Source organism: Leishmania infantum, chromosome 15, assembly GCF_000002875.2.
Source record: "Leishmania infantum JPCM5 genome chromosome 15".
Classification (NCBI taxonomy): Eukaryota; Euglenozoa; class Kinetoplastea; order Trypanosomatida; family Trypanosomatidae; genus Leishmania; species Leishmania infantum.
Window position 1 is genome coordinate 584,635 of NC_009399.2, and position 21,311 is coordinate 605,945.

Below are 21,311 nucleotides of genomic sequence, written 5' to 3' on the forward strand. Positions count from 1 at the left end.
ACCAGCACCGACTCCTCCAACGTGTCTCGAGCAAGCCGTGTCGCCATGCTCACCATAGCCTCTGCCTTCTGAGTCTCCCACCGCAGCATATCAATGGAGGTGGCGTTCTGCAGCGTTAGTGCCGCCACTTGAAGCGCGTACCCAAAGAACGGCGTGCTCGTGTCGATTGCGGTGCCCTCCACTTCCAGGCAGCCGACGACGTGGCTGTTGTAGCACAGGGGGATGTACACCGTGTTGGAAATGGTAACGGTCGTCTTCGTCTGCGCACACCTGCCGATGGCGGTGGATGTGTCCATGGTTGCGACAGTGTCGTGCACCGGGTCGCATAGCACTGCGTCGTTTGTGTTCGCATAGTGTGTGCGCACTGGACAGTTCACAAGTTTGGAGAACTCTTCGTTGATGGTGGCAACAATTTGGGCGAGGGGGTTCTGGAAGATCAGGCACCGCTGCGCCAGTTGAGCGTACTCGTGCAGTCCCAGTTCCTGCGACTGCTTTTGAGTGGCGCCTGCTGGGCATGCGGCGTCTGCTGTGTGGCCGGAGATGCTAGATATGCGCTGCTGTAAATTAGCGAAGGCGGCGGCCTCTGCGTCGTTGAGCTGAAGCCCGCAGCGCTTGTAACGGCTCAGAATGCAGTCACACAGCGTGAGTGCCTCGAGGAGATGGTCGCTGCCACTTGGAATGGCGCTTGCACCCATCGGGGACACCCTCTTGGCCGTGAAATATGCCATGGCGCCACGCTGGTTTCTCACCGTCTCTCACTGTGATGCGGTGGATGTGCGTACGTATCCAGTGCTAAGTGGGCCCCGGTGAACGTGTATAGGCACAGCTTTCCTATCCTACGCTCTTTTTTATCGTGGTCGTTGAGCTGCGATGATGAAGCGGCGACGGAAAAGTCGTCAAGGCCGACGACGAGAGTGAGGATAGATTGACGCTGAGGTGAGGGACTTGAGATGTTTCTGACGAACACGCACACACACTGACAGACGGATGCAGAGATGCACGCACGGCAGGCATGACCGCATCCGATTTTTGTTTGGATGAATGGAAGAGCAAACAAATGGGGAAAAGAGCCGCGAAACAGCGAGGAGGGCACGCGGTGGCTACCGAGAGTAATCCGTCAGAGGGATAGGGACGCGCAGAGATAGCAGCACGAAAGAGGCCACGGCGGGGCGCAACGTCCACTCCTGTGAATGACGCCGCTGCCCTTTTCGCAGTTGCCCGGTCGCCACGTCGCGCATGGGGCGGCTTTGAATGCGCCACAACTCTTGAGGGTCTCCACGCAAGGTCGAAGGGACGGGCCAGCGGGAGATTCTACTCGAACGACGCGCTGGATACGGAGAGGTGCAGAATCGCGGCAAGAGATAGGCGGCGTGGGGCGGGCAGCAGTGGTGGACTTCATGAGTTTGGCAAGCCAGACTAATATACAAGTAAAGCCGAGATGGTGCCCATGTACGCGAAAAGGGTTACGGTACAGTAAGAGGCGCGCGCAAGGGGCACAGGGGTGCGATATACAGGTTGGAAAGGGGGAGGTGGAGGCGTTGCGTCGCTCGGGGGAAAGAGGGGTGCCAAGAAAAAGAGGACGCTAAACGAGGAGGAAAAGACTGGGAGAGGGGAGGGCAGTGGGGTGGCGGTGTAGTCCGCCCACAGCGTATGGATTACATGCATGAAAGCAAACACAGGAGGAGGAGAAGCAAACAAGAAAAAAGGGACGCTGTATATGGGGGAGAAAAAGGAGGTGTGAGGGGTGGTAATGGTGGCACCGAAAGGAGGTCATGAGACGACGAGTCCGTCCATGCATGCTCCCTCGTCGCAACTTCTTCACTTTTGAACGGAGCTTTCGCAAGAACTTTGAGGGAGCACCCACAGCACACAGCGCTCTCATAGCCGTATCCTCTCTGTGCCACGACCTTATCTCGCACACGTTGCCTCGCAATATCCTCCCCGTCGCAGTACCCCCTCCAGCGACCACACGCAGTTTGCGCGAGGCCTCGTCGCACATGCCACACAGCAGGCGCCAGCAGCACCCTGTGCTACACAAGTCTGCTGCTTTCCTCGCCGAAAAGAAGCGGGAGGAGGGAGGACAACGACGGAAGAGCTGCCGCATTGTTCTTGTCGACATCACACAACGCAAGCCTGACGGTTCCTTCACCCATCGCCTCTCACGGCCGACCCAAGAAACTTCAAAAAAGAAATGAGGAGGGACACGAGAACGACACGAGTGCACCAACACACTAAGAAGGACAGGTAATAGGTGACACCAGAGATGGGCATGAGTTAAGGAGGGGGGAGATACAGCATGTCTATTTCTCTGCCATGCAACATGAGGTCGAACCCCACTCTTGCACCGGGCCCTGTCACAGGCCCCTATCGCCTGGTGCGAAGCAGCTGCAGAGACAAACGTGACAGCAGTGCACCAACTCGGTCATCTGAGGGCTCGGCCTCCGCCTCAAACTCTAGCCGTCACCCACCCGCCCTCACAGGTCGCCCCGCAGCCGCTCACGTTGTGCCGGTCGCCACACGGTGCGATCCCATCGCGATGGCACAGGCTCCCCAACAGTAGCAGGACGGTGTGAGGGCCGGGGATGGGATGCGTTTGAGTCACGCCAACACTCTCTGCCCATCACATGAATCGTGCGTGTGCGCTGTCGCAGGTTGCTCCGGTGCAACGCCATCCGGCACCTGACGGCCGCCATCCGCAGCGCCATCTTACTCTGACCTCCCTACGTTGTAGGTGCTTGACCCTGTCACCAGGAGAAGCGGTCCCGCACTGGCAGGGATATAGGAGGGAGAGGAGGGGGCGCTGCTGGGCTTCCTCCCCAGAGACAGAGTTGGGGTGCACGGATGACCCCCCCCCGGGAGCGCCACGCGCTGCCGGGTGCCCCCACCCCACCCCGTTTCACCAGGAGCACAGCCGCACACACCTACGAGGAAAAAACGGGAGAGGGGGAGGCGGGTGAGATTCGGGAAGGACAACGAAAGACAGCAAAGAAAAAGGGGAGAAAAGGATGCAAAGGCAGGAAACCGTCTTCGGGGCGCACACACGCCAAAGGAGAGGCGGATGAAGAGAGAAGTATGTGTCGTGCGTGTGCACTGCTCACTCCTCCCATTCTGTACAGTTCAGCCTTCAAAGGTAAACCGCTCCTCTGACAGAAGAGCATATAGAGAGGTCCGCTCAGAAAAAGGCTAATAGCGAGGACAGAGGAGAGAAGACGACAGCCGAAAAAACAAACACAACTCACATAACCACATGTGCCACACCTTGTCCTCAGCAGTGCGAGAGGCGCCCATCAACCAGGAAAGGTCCTGGAGCAGAGAGAGGCAGTCTCGCCAGCACACAAACCATTCCGCGCCGCGAGTATAGCGACGGGTATAAAGGGAAATTACGGCTTGTTGCGCGTACTGAGGTGGGGGCAAGACGCGTAGACACGACCAGCAGAGCGGCGACCAACGTCCCTCATACCGTCCTTCTTGAGGAGCCAGCACACCGCTTTCACTTCTCAAAAGACATTGGCCGTAAGTACTTCCTCGCATCGCAGGCATCGATGATACCACGGGACCGACGCCTTAAACAATCGAGGATCGGGTGGAGTCGCGGCGGCCATCCAGGATCTCTTGCCATTTTGCGCGGTTGGAGTTTACCGTGTCCACACACCACTGCATTCCATGAAATAGGTTGCCCACAATATCCCGGAAGAACTTGCCAGCTACGAAGTCAATGAAGCCAATCTGCCCACGCGCCAGCTCGTTGTTCTTCGACCGGTCAAACATCGGTAGCACCTCCACGCCCTTCTCCTTCTCCATGTCACCCTGGCGGTAGAACTCCTCCGTCACAGCCATCGCCCACATGCGAGACGTCTCGAACGGCTTCGTCACATTCGACACGTCACCGGCCTTGATCAGCGTTTCCATCACCATGCGGCGGTGGGCCTCGTTCTCTTTATCAAATCCGCTCGTAGCCAACTCTGTGAAGCGACTTAGCGCGTCAGCGTGCTTTGCCATATCGGTGGCCAGCACACAGTCGATCAGCGCGCGGTACGCGTACGCGACGTCCTGCCCGCTCAGCCCCTCGAACACGTCCGCGGCGGGGTCGGACAGAATCTCGATGGCGAGGCTGCAGTGGTGCACCTCCAGCACGGAGTTGTTCCCGCTCGCGCTGGAGAGAATACCCAGCGGCGAGTCTGTCTTCAGGTAGAAGCTGTTGTTCACGCCCATGTGGTCAAGGTCGTGCACTAGTGCCGTCACGAGCAGCACGTAGCACTCCAGCTCCGTCAGGAGCTCCGACGCCTTGCCTGTGTACAAGTAAGTGTGCAGCGTCTGGCACACGTCCACGACGTGGTAGAAGTTGTGGTACGGCACGCGGCGGTACCTGCGGCGGCACTGCAAGATGAAGTTCAGCAGTGTCTGCTCACGGCAGCCAAACTTCTCAGGTAGGCCACTGCTCCATAGCAGGTTATACACAACACCGGCAGCTGCATCCATCGGCTCGCTGTACTTCTCGCGCACTTCAAACAGGTTGAAGTCCGGTGAAGTGAAGTCATATGCGTCCCCGAAGTCAATCGACATCACTGCCTCACGCTCCTCCGGCGTCACCGCGATCACCTTCACCCTCTTCGGAGCACGCTGCGCCGTAATGCTGTTGCGCTGCAGGCTCAAGGTCATTGCCTCACGACCTGCGTTCACCGCGAACTCCAGCAGATGGCTGTTGTTGATCGAGATGCCCGCAAACAGCGAGAAGACTTGGAACGTTTCCCGGTCCATGGGCGTAAAGCAGGTCACGCTACCGTCGTCGCCGAGCTTGTTGACGAGCTGCACCACGGCAAGCACCTCGCCATTCAGCATAATCGGCTCGCACAGGATGGACTGTGTGCGGTAGCCCAGCTGCCGGTCCACAGCGCTGTTGAAGCGCGAGTCAGCGTACGCGTCCATGATGTTCTCGCCAACGCCGGACTCGGCAACAGTGCCGGCAATGCCTTGCCCGCAGGGAAACCGGATCTCGTTCGCGCTGTCCGCCATCTTGCTGTACAGCTCGTTGCGCTCCTTATCCAGCAGAAACATCGATGACCTGTCCGCGTTCAGCAGCTTCTTCGCGCCGTGCAGCACGTGCCGCACAATGCTGTCCACATCGCGGATGTCCGTGTTCGACAGCAGCGCCACAACGTCCAGGATCGCGTCGCTCTTCTTCTTTTCCTTCAGCAGCGTCTCGTTGATGCGGCAGTTGCGCAGCGACGCGGCAGCGAACATCGAGAACGTCTCGAACAGCTCCTCGTCGCGCCGTCCAAACACGCGCGGAAGCCGTTGCCCGCTCTGTGTCACCATGTCCAGCTTGTTGATCAGCTGCGCAACGGCAACGATCGTGCCCTCGAACGCGATCGGCAGACACAGGATCGTGCGCGTGTGGTAGCCAGTCACCTTGTCCACGGACCGGTTAAACCGCTCGTCCTCGTACGCGTTCGGGATGTTCACAACGGCGCCAGATTCCACAACGTGGCCTGCGATGCCCGTCCCCGCAGGCAGCACCACAACGTTGCCGTCCTCGAAGTGCGCCTCCAGGCTGCCGTCCGCTTTCACCAGGAAGATGCTACACCGGTCGCTCTCCGTCAGCTTCTTTGCCGTGTTAATGATGGACTGCACCAGCACCGACTCCTCCAACGTGTCTCGAGCAAGCCGTGTCGCCATGCTCACCATGGCTTCAATCTTATTTGCTTCGCTCTTTCTGATGGAGATGTTGATGCTGTTGCGGACGGCAACGGTGACGCTCCGGAGCAGAAGCTGAGCATAGGTAGCCTTGTCTCTTGGGATGCAGCCACTCGGCGCCTCCACGCATCCAACGAGCTCGGACCGAAACCAGAGGGGGATGTATAGGGTGCTGGCAATTGTCAGCATGTTGTGCGCTTGCGCGCACTTGCCCAAGGGCGTGACGTCGTCGATAAGGGCGGCAACGCCGTTGACGGGGTCCCATAGGAGATTGTCGTTTGTGATCACCATGTAGGTGCGGACATTACGCGAGCAAGTGACAGCTGAAATGCGCTCATTAATCGCCGCGAACAGCACTGTTGGGTCCTTGGTGTTGTCGCAGCACTCCTCCACAAACGCGACAATGTCGTCGTGTGGGTTGTGTGGCATGTCGGTTGCATCGTCGAGGATGTTGAGGAGGTCATTCGTGGTCTGGTGCGGTGAACCCGCGCTATTCGCAGCCGGCCCTTGCGCGGTATCAGGGAGTTCAGTGCGCAGGGCCTGAATCGCCTTCAGCTCCGTGGAGGAGAAGGATGTACCAGTCCGACGGTAGCGCGCCAGAATCGACTGGCAGAGCGCAACTGCCTCACATAAGTGACTGGAGCCGGCTACGCCGCAATAGGGCGCAGCGGGGGAAAAGACTGCTGAATACATCGCTGCACGGCGTCACTGCCAGTTGATAAAAAATCGAAGACAGCGGCCGATACGAACTGAAAAAAAAACAACAACAAAAAAAAGAACAAACGAACAAAAAAGAGGTCGTGCGGCGTTTGCGTGTATTGGGCTCGCTTGTATGTGTGTGTGTGTGTGTGTGTGTGTCACCATGGAGAGCGGCGACAGGAGCAACAGAGCGGAAGAGACAATGATGGGTCCCGTGCGCGGCCGTGCACACATGCGAGCTTGTGTCCCCAAAATGTTCCAGTGCAGCTGCACCTCAGGCCGCTTTTTGAAGAACCTCAAATGCCGGTCAAGTTTCTTGGGTGTCGTTGGTGGCTTCCCTTTGATGATGGTCAGTGTGCGCACGTGGAGCTGGAGAGGAGAGAGGCATACTGACCGCGTTGCGTAGTTGGTAGTCGAGAAAGGCAGCAAGAAGTGGTGCAGAACAGGAGATCCGTAATGATACATGATGGCGAGGCATACAGAGAGAGAAACAAACGGCAACGGAAGAGGAGAACGCGCAGCGTTCCTTTACGGAGAAGATCGAGCCGTCGCGTTCAGCTTAGGCGGCTATCCTCCAAGCACCACACACCCGCTCTTCGCGCATTCAGTAGCAGATCTTTCACCTCAGCCCTTTGCCCCCCCCCTTCCCCTTCGCTTGATGGCACCATACTGGCACGTGATCTCCCCGCGTTTCGCCAGCCGCGCCAACGGCGCACCGTTGTAGCCGACAATCGCTCTGGCGTGTTTCGACAACGAGTCACGCGAACGCACCCGCGGCACAATGGTTAAGGTATGTGCAGAAAACAGCGTGGGCGGAACACCTCGTACCACAGCTGAGACAGCAGACCTGCTGTCTCGATTGTGCCTCCTGTGCCTTTTTTAAGATGACACCGCAGACCTATTCGGCTGTCCTCATGTGCGCGACGCGCTTAGACGTTCGCATGTACGTATGTAAGTCTGCGTTGCTTCCCGGTATCGATGGCGCTTCGCCCTTCCTTTGTCTATGTAAAACATTTGCTTGGGCGTCACTTGCCCTCATGAGCAGATGAGTGTGCGCGCGTCCACCCCTCACACACTCTCCCCTCCATCTGTCCTTTTTCCCCCGCTTCCTTGTCTTGCCATTGTCCATGCCAGCTCAAATCTGCCGCGATTATCATGCCACCGCTGGACAGATACGAGGTAGTGGAGACGACATTCACGCATGGTCGATGGGGAGCAGGGGAAAGGCAGCTGGGAGAGGAGAGGAAAGGGCGGCCTCTAGTGTTTTCTCTATATGTTGTTCAGCCCGCATGAAGATGTGGGTCAAGCCGCTCCCCGCGTTCTGCAACACGCACGCAACCCGGTGACTCCAACAAACTCGCCAGCTGAGCGCGTATGTTGTCGGCAAGGCTCACCTTGCGCCGCGCAGGAGTAAAGGGGGAAGATGGGGAGGTGCGCACCGGCCGCGGTACCTTTCTACACGTGGGGGTGTGCGCCACAATCACCTTCTGCGACCGTGCCGTCGCAGGGAGCATCGACTCGGGTGCAAGGAGGTGACTGCGAGCTGCACGACGCCCGGCAGACTTACGCTTCTGCTTCACTGGCGCCGTGGGCACTGTTACTTGCGCGTTCGTGACACCAGCGAACTTGTCGGCAGCCTCGAGCCCGACGTCGTCCCCTTCACCTTCCGCCATGAAATCCTCGGCGAAGAAGTCTCCTCCCTCGTCTGTGGCGGTTGTCGCCTGTGAGGTGGAGGTACCCCTCTTTAGCGCCTTCTTGGTAGCGGCCGTGGCTACCTTTCGGGCAGCGCTGACCTTGACGCTGGCTCGGCAGGGGGCGGGCACACCCTTCGTTTTAGTGCGGGAAACGCCGGCAGCTCGCTTGGTGACCAGCTGAAGCTTCACTGCCGGCGGGGCGTTTCTATCAGGAGACGCCACCGGTGTGGCCTTTGTCGCAGGCGCCTTGGTGACAATCGGCAGCGTCCGCTTCCGTTGCGGCTCTAGCATTGCTGGCAGCTTCTTCAAAGGCACTGGAGCTGGCAGTGGACTCTTCTTTCGAAACGGCGCGGGCGCCGCATTCAACTTGAGCTCCGGCATGGCGGCACTGAGCTGTGGATCAGCCTTGGCCTTCAGCCTCTCCACACGCACCTGCCTGCTGCTTAACGTCTCCGTCGTTAGCATGTGCGCCACGTTGTACACCGCGAGCTGCTTGTTTTTCTCCTTTGTGCGCAACATGGCGGCCCGGTTAAGGACATCGTCGTACACGGAATGGCCACAGCGTGTCTCGGCGAGTAGGGTTGCGACGCTGACGTCGTCCAAGCTGCTGTCGATACCGTACGCTTCGGGGGGCACCGTAACAGACTGAGGTAAGCGCTTCGCAATAAACAAACCGCAATCAGAGCTACGCAGCTTTTCAAGTCGCTCGAGGCTGCGGCGAGCTCTGAAGTAGATGCCGTCACGCGACCGATCCGTGCTGATGAGGGAGCGAAAGAGTTCATCCTGCACTGCGTTGCTGCCGAGGTCCACCTCGATGCCGCGAAACAACGCGAACAACCGTATGATTTCGAAGCGCTTCCGGTCGAAACTAGCGCACCGGTCGGCGCAGAACATTTCGAAGAAGGGCGCCTCGGCATCCGAGATGGGGGCAAACAAGTTCCGAAGCTCTGGGGAGAGGGAGCTATAGCGCTTCATGACGTACTCCTCCCCCGACACGGTGACGTTAGAAACGGAAAGCACCTTCGTTATTGCCGTAAAGGCGCTCTTGCGCGTTGGTGCAACGGAGCGCTGCATCTCGGTGAAAGAGCTGAAGAGCAGCATGTTGGGACTGATAAAGCGCTTGAAAGCGGACGTCACACTTTCGTTGGATCGCTCTTTGCTCGTACAGAAGGCCTTCACATTCAGCTTTTCCATCAGTCGGCTGTTGTCGCGGTGACTCATCGCGTGCATTGTCGACTTCGCCATGAGCGCGGTGAAAGCCTCGTTGCCGGCTTTCAGAAGAACCTTATCCCTGCAAAAGAGTTTCATGAGCAAATTGAACGTGTTGTTCTTTTTTTCTGGGTCTCTGGTAACGAGTGCGGCGCGCTGCAGTGCCCGCGTATTGTACATCACACGCTGACCCAACGGCAGCTTCCCCCACAGCTTTGCCATGATTCGCATGTTTTCACGGCCTCCCTTGAACGATTTGGCCTTCAGCACTTTCCTCTCTTGTTGCATGTCCTGTGTGAAGAGATTGAAACCCGTCATCTTGGTACGCGCTGCGCACTGCGGCTGCGTCGCAGAGGAGATGCGGAAGTGGCGCATCATGGTAGCGGCAAAAGCGGACCCGACGTCTGCGCAGAGATCCGCGTCTATTCTATGTGATGCCTGTGGTGGTAGTGCGTGCGAGCCTCTAAAAAAGAAATGCAGAGAGCAAAGCGAGCGAGTGAGCACACACAAACACACACGCTCACCCTTTCCTTCCCCAGTGCAGGAAGGGTGCGGAGGGATGTCAAACGATGAGTCCACTGTGTGCGCAGCGGTCCATGTGAGCGGGAGTCACACATGAGAGTCGCAGAGACTGCAGAGAGTTGAGAAGCGACAACATGAGCAGCCAACACAAGATAGGCACACGTATGAAGTACCACAAAGCGCCCGAGCTATCCTGCAACATAAGCGTACCTTCGAAAGGAAGGAAAAGCGAGAGGGGGTGGCCAGACGTGCGATGTCATCCATCGCACATCCCCTGTTCATAGATCGGTATCTTTTTCGCTTTTATGCCTCAGCAGTGGTAGTGTGAGAGTGAGGGGGGGGGAGAACTTTGCGTATCGATGGGAAGCTTCCGTACCAGCTTGAAAACGCACTCGGCCGATAGCCATCGAAAGCCAGCCTCCACTTGGAACGCAACGCTTTAAGCACCCTTCGCGTCGTCGTCGTCGCGGGTGTTTTCTCCTTTTCCCTTAATGCGTTTTGGGGTTCGTTACGAGACTGCGGCTCATGGAATAAAGCATTTCAGTTGTGTGAGCTTGCAGCCTTTCTCTGCATGCTCTGCACGTCCGCGATCTGTGAAGACGCTACTGCGAGTCCAATCCCAGACACCGCAGCAACGAAAAATGTGTCCTGTACCACAGCCGCCCCCCCAGCGTAGACCTCTCCAGGATGAGTTCGCGGCATTGAAAGGAGCGGCGAAGGCTGTCGCTCGCTGCAAAGCTCGGGAACCACTTTAAGCTAATGTTGTACTCCGTCATCTCATTCCGCTGCACCTGGCATGACTCAAACACCTTCCAGTGAAAGAAGCGGCTGTTGATCACAAGCGCCGTCACCTCCACGTTGTCGCTCGTGCGGTGCCGCCAGCTGGAGCCTTCGAAGAGATGCGAGCATAACGTCGTCAGGAGCACCGACGACATCGTATCTGAGATGTAGCGCCAGAGCCAGTCGCGCACCGAGGCTCCGTGGGGAGCCGGGGAGGGAGAGGAGGAGGACCCTCGTGGCAGCGGCGGCGGCACGCCACTGAATGCAGTGCTCATCGGTGCCGCTTCGTAAAACCGGGCGGGGGTGTGCAGCACTCGAGCGATACGACCCACCTCCGTGTCCACAGTGCAGATAGAGTTCCAGTACTCCAGCGCCGGCGCACGAGTCGCTCGCCGCAGTTCCCAGTCATAGAAGACAAGACCCAAGTACATCGAGAACCAGAAGCGAGACAACAGCGTGCGACCGGCTCGGTTGCGCAGCACATAGCCACCCGTGAAGCCGAGAAGAAAGCCGGTGTCTGCATATCGGTGATTCATGTCGTCCAGGCAGTCGCACGTCAGCCTCCAATCGACGTTGCCCACCGGGATGGAGAGAAACCGACGCGCTCGGTCGACGATGTAGAGAAGCCGAAAAAAGTCACGTTCTCTATCCTGCTCCAGTTGCGAGGCGGCCTCGCTCAGTGAGTTGGGCGAGACGCGCATTGTCGAGAAAAAAGGGGGAAAAGATGCAACGGGAAAAGAACGCCACAACACAAGGAACGGCCGATGCGCACCCCCTCTGTTGCGACACTGGCTGGTGCCGATCCCGTTGTCTCTGCTCCGCTGCCCGGTGTGAAGGGCGCCCGCAGGAAAGGCAATGCGCCCAATTAGAAATGCCTCGGCGCCACTCAGGACACCAACAACGGTGACTTATGCGGAAGGGAAAGGAGAACAGAACGGCGAAGCGCAGTGGAACGCAGGCGTGTGAGAAGTGAACGACAGGAGGAGTAGAAAGAAGGCGTACAACAGAGGCAGGCGGGGAAAAGTAATGATACGGGGGATCGCCATCACAATGCACCCGCACAAGAGCGCCACAGCAACGCACACGCCGCTGTGAACGCTCTGGGGGAGCGTTCAGTCATGGAAAAGCTGTATACTGCACAGCACTCTTGTGCAGCGCGCAATAGAGCTGCTAGCAACTCGTCCTCCAGGTCCAATGGGCTGAGCTGTGCGTCAACATTTCTTCTTACCACACCGATTCTCTATGGCACAACATGATCAGCAGAAACACCCACCTCCCTCGTCCTTCCCTGCCCCTCAGCACTTGCGGCACCTCTCTGCTGGAAGAAGGTGGCGGTGCACGGAAAGGAACAATATCACTCGTGCGTGGAAGTGGGGGGAGGGGTGACATCTCTGAGTGCGAAACGGCGAAACAGAGACAAAAAAAAGCCAGCACTCACCCACGGTCAGTGCCCCACCAGCGCGACGATGCCCTGCTGAATGAGAGGCTCAGCTTCCTCGAAGCTCAGGAAAAGCTGATCGCCGGTGTTGATGATAATGGTCTTGCCGCTGACAGAGGACCGAAACTCGTAGTGGCAGCGACCGCGGACCTCGAGCTGGCGTACTGACGGAGGTCTCCACAAGTATGCGCGCAGATCTAGTGGGACGTCGAAGGAGGTCATATACTCCACCATGGTGCCTTGGTAGTCGGACAAGTACTTGGCTTCCGCTGCGGACAGGGAGCCCTCTAGCAAATTGTCTCGCACGCTCCACCACGCCTTGGCAACTTGCTTTTGTCTCCATAAAAGGTACGTGAGGAGGCAGCGCTTGTCTCGCAAACATTTGGAGCGGTAGTAATTCACGGAACTCACGTAGTACGGCTGCGTCATATCAGCGTACGGGTTTGTGGCGATAGATTGAATGCATGCATAAGACTCGTTTATCTTCTCCACCACCGACCTAACTTTTTGCTCGTCAAGCGTGCCCATCGACCCGCCACTCACGATGACGGCGCGCAGCTCGCTAAGAAGCTCCGCTGATGCATCCTGTTTTTTGGAGCCCATCTGCGACTAGCTGTTGCAACGCGAGCGCCCCTCGCCCTACTTCATGCACCGTACGTCTGAACCTGCTTCAAGCAAAGGAAAAATCGATAGAGAGAATGAGCGGAGAGCTAGATAAGAAAAGAAGGGGGAGGAGAGTGCCACCCCCCTGCTCTTGCGGGAGAAGATGCAGAGGGAGGCGATGAGATATGTTTGGGTGAGGGCAACGAATCCGCATCAGATCGATTCGCACGTCTGCGGCACACTGCAAAGCACTCGTTCCCTAACTAAACACATATGCAAGGTGCTCCTCAGAAATGGGGTCTTGAAGAAGACTAGCGGCATTCAGAGCTATGAGTGTTATCATGAACCGAGATCCTTATCGTACTCGGCGACACACCTGCAAGGCGGCACTCAACGCCCCGGCGATCGATGATCTCGCGTGCACCTCTGGTGACACCGTCATCTTCAATCGTAACCCTGCTCGTGTGTGCATTGGGGAGGGGGGGGGAGGCGGCAGGAGGCGGCGGGAGGCGACCTAAACGCCACTTGCACGGACACATGCACACACATGTCCAGGCACATATTCTCAGGCAGGGGTGGTATGCTGTAGATAGTCGCAGATTCGATATCTTCATCACGCCTCATCAGAGTGAAGAACGAAGAAAGAAATGGCATTTGCTGTTGTTCTCGGAAGACAAAGAGAAATAGAATAAGGGCGTCCGTCGCTGCATGAGCATGGGGTGAAAGGAGCTAGCAACTGCCGTCGCCGGTGCGCGTGCGGAACGAATTCATCACGGAAAAAATGAGTAACCGATAAAAATAGAGAGGAGAAAAGCGAGTAGAAGCGTCTCATAGGAGTTCAATCGTTTTTTTTTGTATGTGAGTGTTTCAGACGGCAACTGAATGCTACCCTTTTCATTTACTTGCCTTCGAGTTGGTTTGTGAGGGACAATGCAGAACGCTAAAACAACAGTTACCGCCCCCCCCCCACACACACACCTACGTAACAGCACGGCCTGGTACTCAAGCACTTCTGTTCCTGCCATCAGCACCACAAACGTTTCTTTTTTTTTCTTGCAATTTTTTTTCGTCATCAGCGCACAGACTTCGGCTTGCCCTGGTGGCTGGGTGTCTCGTTGTGCTTCTTTGTGCCAGGACGCTCGTGATGCGAATCCTCGTACTCCATCGCGAGCGCTTCCGCCCTGTCGTGCGGAGGGACGATGTCGCTCTTCTCGTCATAGTGCTTCGGTGGCATCTTCGGTATATCACACAAAACAAATGAGTGTGATAAGTTATTTGAAAGTAGAAAGCTGGAAAGAAAGAAAGAATGGCTAGAGATAATCGGACGAGGACTTGTGGCAAGAGGAGTCGGTACGCACACATATAGATAGAGCGTGTAAAAGCGGTAGAAGATAGAAGACATCAATGGAAGGAGAAGCACACAATGGATAGATTATCGCACGACGAGAGGATGCAGAGTCGGAAATCGTGTCCGTGTGTCACATTTGACTGGGATAAAAGAAGCCGAAGGAGTAAGTGAGAATACAACGCCCATAATAGTGATGCTTGCGAGGCCCGTAGGCACGAGCAACGGAGTACTCATCCGAGAGAGCAGCATCCGCTTCGCCGCACCGTGGCAAGGGCAAAAATGCCGCGTCAGCACAGCACGTTTGCCACGATACGTCTCCCTCTTCCTCGCTTCCTGAAAGTCCATAATGGATCGTCTCGTGCTAGTCGTGGAGGTCGGTGAAGTTGTGTGCGATGCTTTCCCTAGCGGAGTGCGTGACGGCAGCCAAGGAAAATCAAGCACACCCGTGCACGCACGCACGGCGAGTACGCAGTGGAGAGCAAGCCAAAAAAGAGAGGAGGCAACACGGGTGAATTACAGCACCAACAGGTGATGACTCGTGAAGGAGCTCAGCGACTCCACAATTAGCCTGCAGAGCACAAAGACGACAGTAGAGAGAAAAATGGAGCACGGCAGAGCTGGCAGCGCGCGCAGCGAGTTGCGGAAAAGCAGCAAGGACAGCAGCGTGCCCAGCATACCCGCCAGGATGCTCACCATACAGAAACTCCACGACACAAAGCCAGAAAATGAGGCACGGCCAACAAGAAGGCTGTAAAAGATAAAGTCGCCAAGGCCCAGCTTGAATGGAGTGGCGTGCTGCACCGTCCACATGAAGGACTCGGCTGCCGTTGCCGGCACACGCGCCGAGCTCGCTGTTGCAGGCTGCGTAATCGGAACAATGCTGTGTGCACTGCTGTAGACGAATCCGGGTATCGGCTCGTCGCGTTCCTGAGCTATCTTGATTAGCCGATGCAGTGGCCCCTGCTGCCAGAGAACTGCAAGAATGTCGTACGTGGCGATGCAGATCAGCAACGACCACGTCGACCATTCCGGCAGCGCCGTCAGCGACCACGCAGTCAAGATGGAGGCGATGACCAAATACACCTGCGTCACAGTAGGGTGAGAGTAGCAAAAGAGGGCGATGAGGCCCACCACGCCGAAGTTCCACACAAAGATGCCCATCGAAATGACGTTGTAAGGGATTTGGAAATATGTGCAGAACAAGTCCAGCCAAATCCACAGCAGCATAAAAAACATTGACACTGCCGAAAACGCCAGCCAGCCATACAATACAAACTGGAGATGGAAGTGATAGAGCAGCACAGTTGCAAAAGTTGCGGCCACGACGCACCCAACGACGATCAGGGCCGCCACCAGTGAGTACACAAACTTCTCGCCCGCAGTGGCCGCGTCATTCTCGTTTACCACCACCGGCAGAGGCGGCACCTGGCTGTTCACGTAGATAGGCGAGAGGCATGAGAGGCTCCACACCACGGCCAACATGGTGGCAGTCACAGGTACGACAAGCGACACAAACCGGATACCCACGCCACGTGAGAGGTGTGCGTCGTCTAAGAGAGGCCTGCTCGACATGTTTGCAACACTACGATGCGCAGAACAGAAGACAAGTACGGGCGGCTTTAACCGGCAAGCAGCAAACCATATTTCACACCGGTGGAGCGTGGAGTCGCATTGAGCGCTTCCTAAACTGCACACAGGCAGGGAACAGGAGGACAAGAGTCAGTGTTTACACATTTGTGTATGTGGATGTGCGTGGAGGGTGAGAACAGCAAAGAGTTAGAGGTAAACGGAGAGCGAGAAGGAAACGGAAAGAGGGTGACGTAGACGAAGAAGCCGAACAAAGAGAAATACATATAAGGCGCCCACACGCACATGCACACAGTGTGACTTTTCTTCTATCGCTTTGGAAGTCAGGAATTTCCGTGCCGAGCCCCGGCGCACACCAACGCAATGGGCGCGCGCACCGATAGACATCACCAAGACTGATGGAAGCATCCGTATACACACCCGATGGAAAGTCGCAACTTTTCAATCTGCCGAGTGGTATTAAGATGACAACACACAGCCGCGCGTACTTCGCAGTCGCTGGCAGGAGTTCATTGTGAAGCTATTGTCTGCGCATTTCTTGGTTGGATTGAGTTCCTTAGCATCCTGTCGCTTTCCAAGTGCACAAGAACTACTTTTAGTGTGTTGTGAAGATAGCGACTACGTCTCAGCAGATTCAACGACAGTAGACTCGGCTTTAGTGAAGCAACACCCGTCGAGCTGCGGCGAGGCCGCCGCCACGCTTTCCATGTGCTTGCGCCGCTTGTTGGAGACGTGACGCTTTTGTGCTGGATCAAACCCCTCGGCAGGCGAGTCGAACAGTGCCCACGTCGGTGTAGGCAACAAGTAGTCTTCCGGTACCATATCCGCAGCTCGTGAGGGGTCTTGAACGATGGTGTCAAACTTGTCATAATCGATCCAGCTGTGCACTCGGCCATCGATGACAAACCGCTGATGCGCCAGCAAGATGCAGCCGGAGTGCTCGTGGACGCTGGCCACCGTGTATTGCGTTCCGTCGCCAATCGCGCTGCAGAGCTGCTGGGCAAAGGCCTTCATTTTGTCCCATGAGGGAACGTTCTTGATGCGAAGAATGGTGTTGTGATTGCCGGAAAAAGCCGGCGTGAGGCGCTTGACCTCGATGAAGTGCGGCTGCCCTCGATCAAACAACTCTTTGTACTCGGGGAGGTTCTCCGGCTCCATGTTGAATCCTTCAATCATGGTGAGCCGAAACACGGTGCGGTGCTTCTTCTCTCGCATATTGTTCACGCTCTCGTTGAAGCGTTCCCAGTAATCTGAAAGCACAGGGCGGTCAAGAATCTTCATTGTTTTCTGGTTCGGAGCATCTACGCTCAGGTACAGCTGCGTTACCGGAGCCAGATTGCGGATGGCATCCGGAAACTGACCATTGTTGACAAGAAAGGAGGATATCGATTTGGCGTGCAACAAGTCAAGAAACTCGTTCACGTACGGGTACATGATCGGCTCGCCGACAAGGGACAGAGCGCAGTGGCGCGGAGCCAATGCCTCCTCGAGAGCTTCATCCGTTACGCCGGGCATCCCACGCACACCGTTGATCAGGGCTTGATGACTCGATATCATACCTTCCACGACATCCTTTGGTGGGTCGACCATCCACTTCCACTCTGCTGCCGTCGGATTTGAGTTGAGGCGCCAGCAAAAGACACAGTTGTTCGCGCATGCCATGCTCGGAGTCGCCTCCATGCACCGATGTGACTTGATGCCGTACATAGTCCACTTGTAGCATCCACCACGCCCCCTCATCATCGACTTTTGCCAGCGGCAAAGCTTCACCGCACTGTGCGTGCCGACAAGGGAGTACATCTTGCCCAAAGCCTCCCGACGCTTCTCGGAGAGCATTGGCCGACATCCAGTGGTCGAGCCTTTCTTCATTTTTGATCCCGAGAACGTAGGGCAGATGCGATGAGGACACAAGGAATCAAGGAGTGGGCGGTGACAGCAACGCTGGCTGCGCTATGCGCGTGTACGCTCGTGAATGCAAGTGCGAGAAGAAATGGCATGGTGAACGAAAAGGGCAAAAAAAAAGAACGGCAAAAGAGTAGCACAGCGAGAGACCCGTCGTCAAGAACGCACTGTTGAAAAAACTGCAACAGAGGCGTCGGCGTCAACAAAAGCCCTGGGTGAGAAAAAACGCGAGGAAGATGACGGGGTGCTGCAAGCCTTTCACTCCGTTTGCCGGAAAAGAGGTGGCGGCTGAAAACAAGGCCGCGCCCTTTCATTACTCACACCTTAGTACTCGGGGCAAGCAAGCATGGTGTACGCAAAAGGGTGGCAACGACGTGTGCCGTTCTTGTGTCAGCGCAGCCTTCGAGTTCGAGACGGGTAGTGTTCTATCAAGGGGTGGTACTTTTATGCGCACGCGCCACACTGATACAGAGGGAGAGGTAAGGGAGTGGGCGTAGAACGGCTAGCGAAGCAGCTGGCGCTTCAACACGTTGAGTCTATAGAGAACCTGTATATCTAAGCAAGCTGTAGCACGCAGCGGCAGCACGGCGACGAAGGCGGCAGCCACTTTCTTACCTTCAGCCCTCACAAAGAGTGAAGCAGGTGAACAACGCGCACCGAGTTTGGCCGCTGAAGCGCGGCGTTCTGCGGTCGTTTGGGCGGAAGCTTCACGATTGGGGCGCTGAGCTGAGTAGAGGCCGCCCATCTCGAGCGATGGGCCTGGAAGCTCTCAGGGGTGCATTTGGGGTGCTCTAGCAAGTACGCGCGACACGCAGTCGCCCGCTCCTCGGGTGACAAACTTTGCAGATACAAAGAGTCACATCGCCCTCTTGCTGGTGCGCCACCTCTGCTCATTCCTACAGCGCCGCGTGACTTTGAAACCGCAGGATGCGGAACGCTCCAGCTCAGCGCAAGTTGCACCTCTGTGAGACCTGTAGAAGGGTCGACGGCTTGCGCGCCGTAGGAGGCTCTGGCTGACCCCATGCAGGATGGTTTTGAACCTTGGTCAACCTGAATGTAGTTGCTACGGGTCGCATCCAGCGCCAACGGGGCTGTCCCATGCCAGAAGGGGAGAAAGTCCGACGTCCCTGCGAGTGAGCGCGCCTTCGCCCGCTTCGCTTGCTCGACAGATCTCAGCGTCTTCTTGGTCTCGAACGGTGCAGGATTCCCGCGGAAGTCGAGTTTGCTTCGCTCATTCAACCATTGCAGCTTGGCTAGCGTTCTTTCTTGTGCCTCCCTTTCGTCTGGGTTCATCGCGCAAGGCAGCAAAGAGGCAGAGAAATTGAGATGTCTGCGGCGGAGGCGCGGAAAAAGAGTGGAAGAGAAGGAAGATTCTGCTGGTTGAGTAGCCGCTACAACTTGCTAGTATCCGATCAGCAAAACGCACAGGCGCGCAGGAACACAAAAGCGATTTTTCCGGGGCAAGGCAAGGATGGCAGCGACGACAATAAAAACTGAAAATAGGAGGGGAGGCAGCTCGCACTTACGAAGAGTTCCTGTGCTTGGCGGGGGGGTGCGAAGAAGCATTGCCTCCCTTTTATTCCCTGCACTTTTGCACCAAGCAGGCTGACAAAGCAAACTCACTAGATTTGAATTCGCGAAGTCCGGCGTTGCAGGAGAAAGGGAAGATGCAGCACCTGGTCAAAGCATTGGGTCGAATTTCTGCAGCATTCGCTCAGCCATAGTCTCACATCCTTTTTCCTTCCTTCAGCTACAAGACACGTACAGCGCAGAAGAACTTCAGATACGATCTCGGGAGCCTGGATGGAAATCGCGCCCCAACTGAAATGGCAAAAGCAAAGAAGAAAGCAGCACATTCAAGTGGGCTACAATGTAGACACACCGTTCAATGTCCCAGCACAAGCCGTGCACACGCGCTGGGGCGCCTTCCACCGAGATTCCGGAATAATCCGGAGGTCACGGATACAGGAGTTGCACGTGATACGGCCGCAGTTGTGGCAGAACTGCTTGCTCCGCAAGATTCCAAACGGCCGCTGGCACGCCATGCACGCCGAGATGCTCGCCTCGTCCACCCACGGTGTCTCCCGCAGCCAAAAATCGGCCACGTCTTGGTTCGCAACAGTGGAGAGGTTGACAGATGCCAGAAACGGGTGACGCTTGATCTCCTTCATACCGATACGCGCCTTTGGGTCCTTCACCAGTAGCTTGCGAATCAGGTCTTTCGCGTCTGGGTCCATGTCCTCAGGAAACTCTGGCTCCTTTTCAAGGATGGTTTTGATGAGCAAGTACTGCGTGGACGCGTCAAAAGGGCGCTGGCCCACGAGCATCAAGTACAGTACGCAGCCGCAGCCCCAGTAGTCAGACGCGCAGCACGTATAACTGCTTTCCAACAGCTCGGGAGACATGTAATAGGTGGTTCCACAGAAGGTCTGGGCCCGACCGCTGCCAGTCTCCTCGCCTGTCGCCTTGTCATCCGCAGACTGGCACACAACGGCCGTTCCAAAATCGATGAGGCGGAGATGCTTGTCAGCGCTGAGCATTATGTTTTCCGGCTTGATGTCGCGGTGTATCACCGTCAGCGGCTTCATGGCCGGTCCGCTTGGACCAGAGTTGCTCTTCTTTTCGCCGTGGTGGAGGTAGAAGACGGCTGAGAACAATTCGGCAATTGCGTGGCGTGCAGCCTCGAGAGGTATGTGTCCCCACCTTTCAATATGCTTTAGCAGCTCCCCTCCTTCGCAAAGCTCTGTAACGTACAGCAAATCCTCCGTCGTCTGCATTGAGGCATGGAACTTGACGATGTTGGGGTGCTCACACATGAGCAGCATTCTCGTTTCTCGCCGAGCCACCTCAGCCATTCGAGTGCGTTCTTCATCCGTTGGGGCGTCAAGAATGGACCTCTTTGAAATAAATTTCACCGCATACCGGACGTTTGTCGGCTTATACAAGCCAACGACCACTTTGCTGAACGCCCCAGTGCCCAGGGGCGGACCGAACTCGAAGTCCGCCGCTGCCATCTTGGTCGGCATCTTGTCGCTCCGTGCACCCCTCTTTTTTTTACCACTAGCACGGTCGACTGCGTCTCGAGAGAAAAACGAGACTCAACGAGGACATGCGGGGGTGTTGCTCCTGAAATCTCGGTAGAGTGGGTCAGAGCTTTGTTTTGTTTTGTCCTCCCTTCTTTGCGGAGCGTGGGCCTCGAAAATGTTCTCCCAGTGTGCGTGCCGCAGTCGACGAAGTGAGGCGTTCTCCGAAGACGCGGCAAGATTGATAAAAAAATCAAAACAGGAAAAACAGAGGGGGAGGGGAGGGGATGCATTGCTGCTCACTTCTTCCGGAGGAGGGAGGGGGGCATCGGTGTGCCCAAGACGACCGCTGTGGACGATCTCTCGGAAGAGCTAAGTCATGATGGGAAACAGAATGCCGGCAGCGACGGTCAGGCTGTAGAATTCACCCTCTCATACGCGCTACATTGCAAGTGCAAATTCAACGCGGAAACCTCAAGGCGCCAGCGAGGTTTCAGCCCTGCACCACTTGTCTCCTTCTGTTCCGGAACGCGTTCTGTCTCGTTCAGCTGCGCTGCTTTCGCTTGCAGACACAGAATAGAAAAATAGAGAAAAAAGGAGCGCGCTTATCTACTCTATTGCCATCTGTGGCAGCGACCGTGCAAATCGCGCACTCCGCCATAACAAAAAGAAGGCATCATGATACACGGATCAAACAAAGCAAACAACACCTCTATCTCTGCCAAGTTTCGAATTCTATGGTCGCTTCTTCTCTGTCGAGCGGCACAACTGCAGAACCACGACCTGAAACTCACGCTGTAGCATCCAGGCCG

At 56.4% G+C, this 21,311-nt stretch overlaps 10 protein-coding genes across 10 annotated transcripts in view; all 10 read right to left on the reverse strand.

Annotated features, from left to right (window-relative positions):
• Positions 1-728, reverse strand: part of LINJ_15_1540 (putative cAMP specific phosphodiesterase) — a gene marked incomplete at both ends in the record, with an annotated part of 2,793 nt that extends 2,065 nt beyond the window's left edge. Inside the window, one exon of the mRNA XM_001464440.1 lies at positions 1-728. This exon is cut by the window's left edge and continues 2,065 nt beyond it. Coding sequence (XP_001464477.1) covers positions 1-728 — 728 coding nt within the window.
• Positions 729-3,564: 2,836 nt separating this feature from the next.
• LINJ_15_1550 (putative cAMP specific phosphodiesterase) lies at positions 3,565-6,387 on the reverse strand (the record flags this gene model as incomplete). The annotated part of the gene is made up of 1 exon (XM_001464441.1): positions 3,565-6,387. One exon carries the CDS (start codon positions 6,385-6,387, stop codon positions 3,565-3,567), a length of 2,823 nt encoding a protein of 940 aa, XP_001464478.1.
• A 1,286-nt stretch (positions 6,388-7,673) lies between these two features.
• Positions 7,674-9,674, reverse strand: LINJ_15_1560 (conserved hypothetical protein; the record flags this gene model as incomplete). The annotated part of the gene is made up of 1 exon (XM_001464442.1): positions 7,674-9,674. The coding sequence occupies one exon, from the start codon at positions 9,672-9,674 to the stop codon at positions 7,674-7,676; it is 2,001 nt and encodes a 666-aa protein (XP_001464479.1).
• Positions 9,675-10,420: 746 nt separating this feature from the next.
• On the reverse strand, positions 10,421-11,299 carry LINJ_15_1570 (conserved hypothetical protein; the record flags this gene model as incomplete). The annotated part of the gene is made up of 1 exon (XM_001464443.1): positions 10,421-11,299. One exon carries the CDS (start codon positions 11,297-11,299, stop codon positions 10,421-10,423), a length of 879 nt encoding a protein of 292 aa, XP_001464480.1.
• A 743-nt stretch (positions 11,300-12,042) lies between these two features.
• Positions 12,043-12,639, reverse strand: LINJ_15_1580 (conserved hypothetical protein; the record flags this gene model as incomplete). The annotated part of the gene is made up of 1 exon (XM_001464444.1): positions 12,043-12,639. One exon carries the CDS (start codon positions 12,637-12,639, stop codon positions 12,043-12,045), a length of 597 nt encoding a protein of 198 aa, XP_001464481.1.
• A 1,072-nt stretch (positions 12,640-13,711) lies between these two features.
• Positions 13,712-14,041, reverse strand: LINJ_15_1590 (conserved hypothetical protein; the record flags this gene model as incomplete). The annotated part of the gene is made up of 1 exon (XM_001464445.1): positions 13,712-14,041. One exon carries the CDS (start codon positions 14,039-14,041, stop codon positions 13,712-13,714), a length of 330 nt encoding a protein of 109 aa, XP_001464482.1.
• A 459-nt stretch (positions 14,042-14,500) lies between these two features.
• Positions 14,501-15,559, reverse strand: LINJ_15_1600 (putative presenilin-like aspartic peptidase, clan AD,family A22A; the record flags this gene model as incomplete). The annotated part of the gene is made up of 1 exon (XM_001464446.1): positions 14,501-15,559. The coding sequence occupies one exon, from the start codon at positions 15,557-15,559 to the stop codon at positions 14,501-14,503; it is 1,059 nt and encodes a 352-aa protein (XP_001464483.1).
• Positions 15,560-16,192: 633 nt separating this feature from the next.
• Positions 16,193-17,443, reverse strand: LINJ_15_1610 (conserved hypothetical protein; the record flags this gene model as incomplete). Its single annotated transcript, XM_001464447.1, has 1 exon — positions 16,193-17,443. The coding sequence occupies one exon, from the start codon at positions 17,441-17,443 to the stop codon at positions 16,193-16,195; it is 1,251 nt and encodes a 416-aa protein (XP_001464484.1).
• Positions 17,444-18,100: 657 nt separating this feature from the next.
• Positions 18,101-18,769, reverse strand: LINJ_15_1620 (conserved hypothetical protein; the record flags this gene model as incomplete). The annotated part of the gene is made up of 1 exon (XM_001464448.1): positions 18,101-18,769. One exon carries the CDS (start codon positions 18,767-18,769, stop codon positions 18,101-18,103), a length of 669 nt encoding a protein of 222 aa, XP_001464485.1.
• Positions 18,770-19,341: 572 nt separating this feature from the next.
• On the reverse strand, positions 19,342-20,502 carry LINJ_15_1630 (putative protein kinase; the record flags this gene model as incomplete). Its single annotated transcript, XM_001464449.1, has 1 exon — positions 19,342-20,502. One exon carries the CDS (start codon positions 20,500-20,502, stop codon positions 19,342-19,344), a length of 1,161 nt encoding a protein of 386 aa, XP_001464486.1.
• Positions 20,503-21,311: the final 809 nt, after the last annotated feature.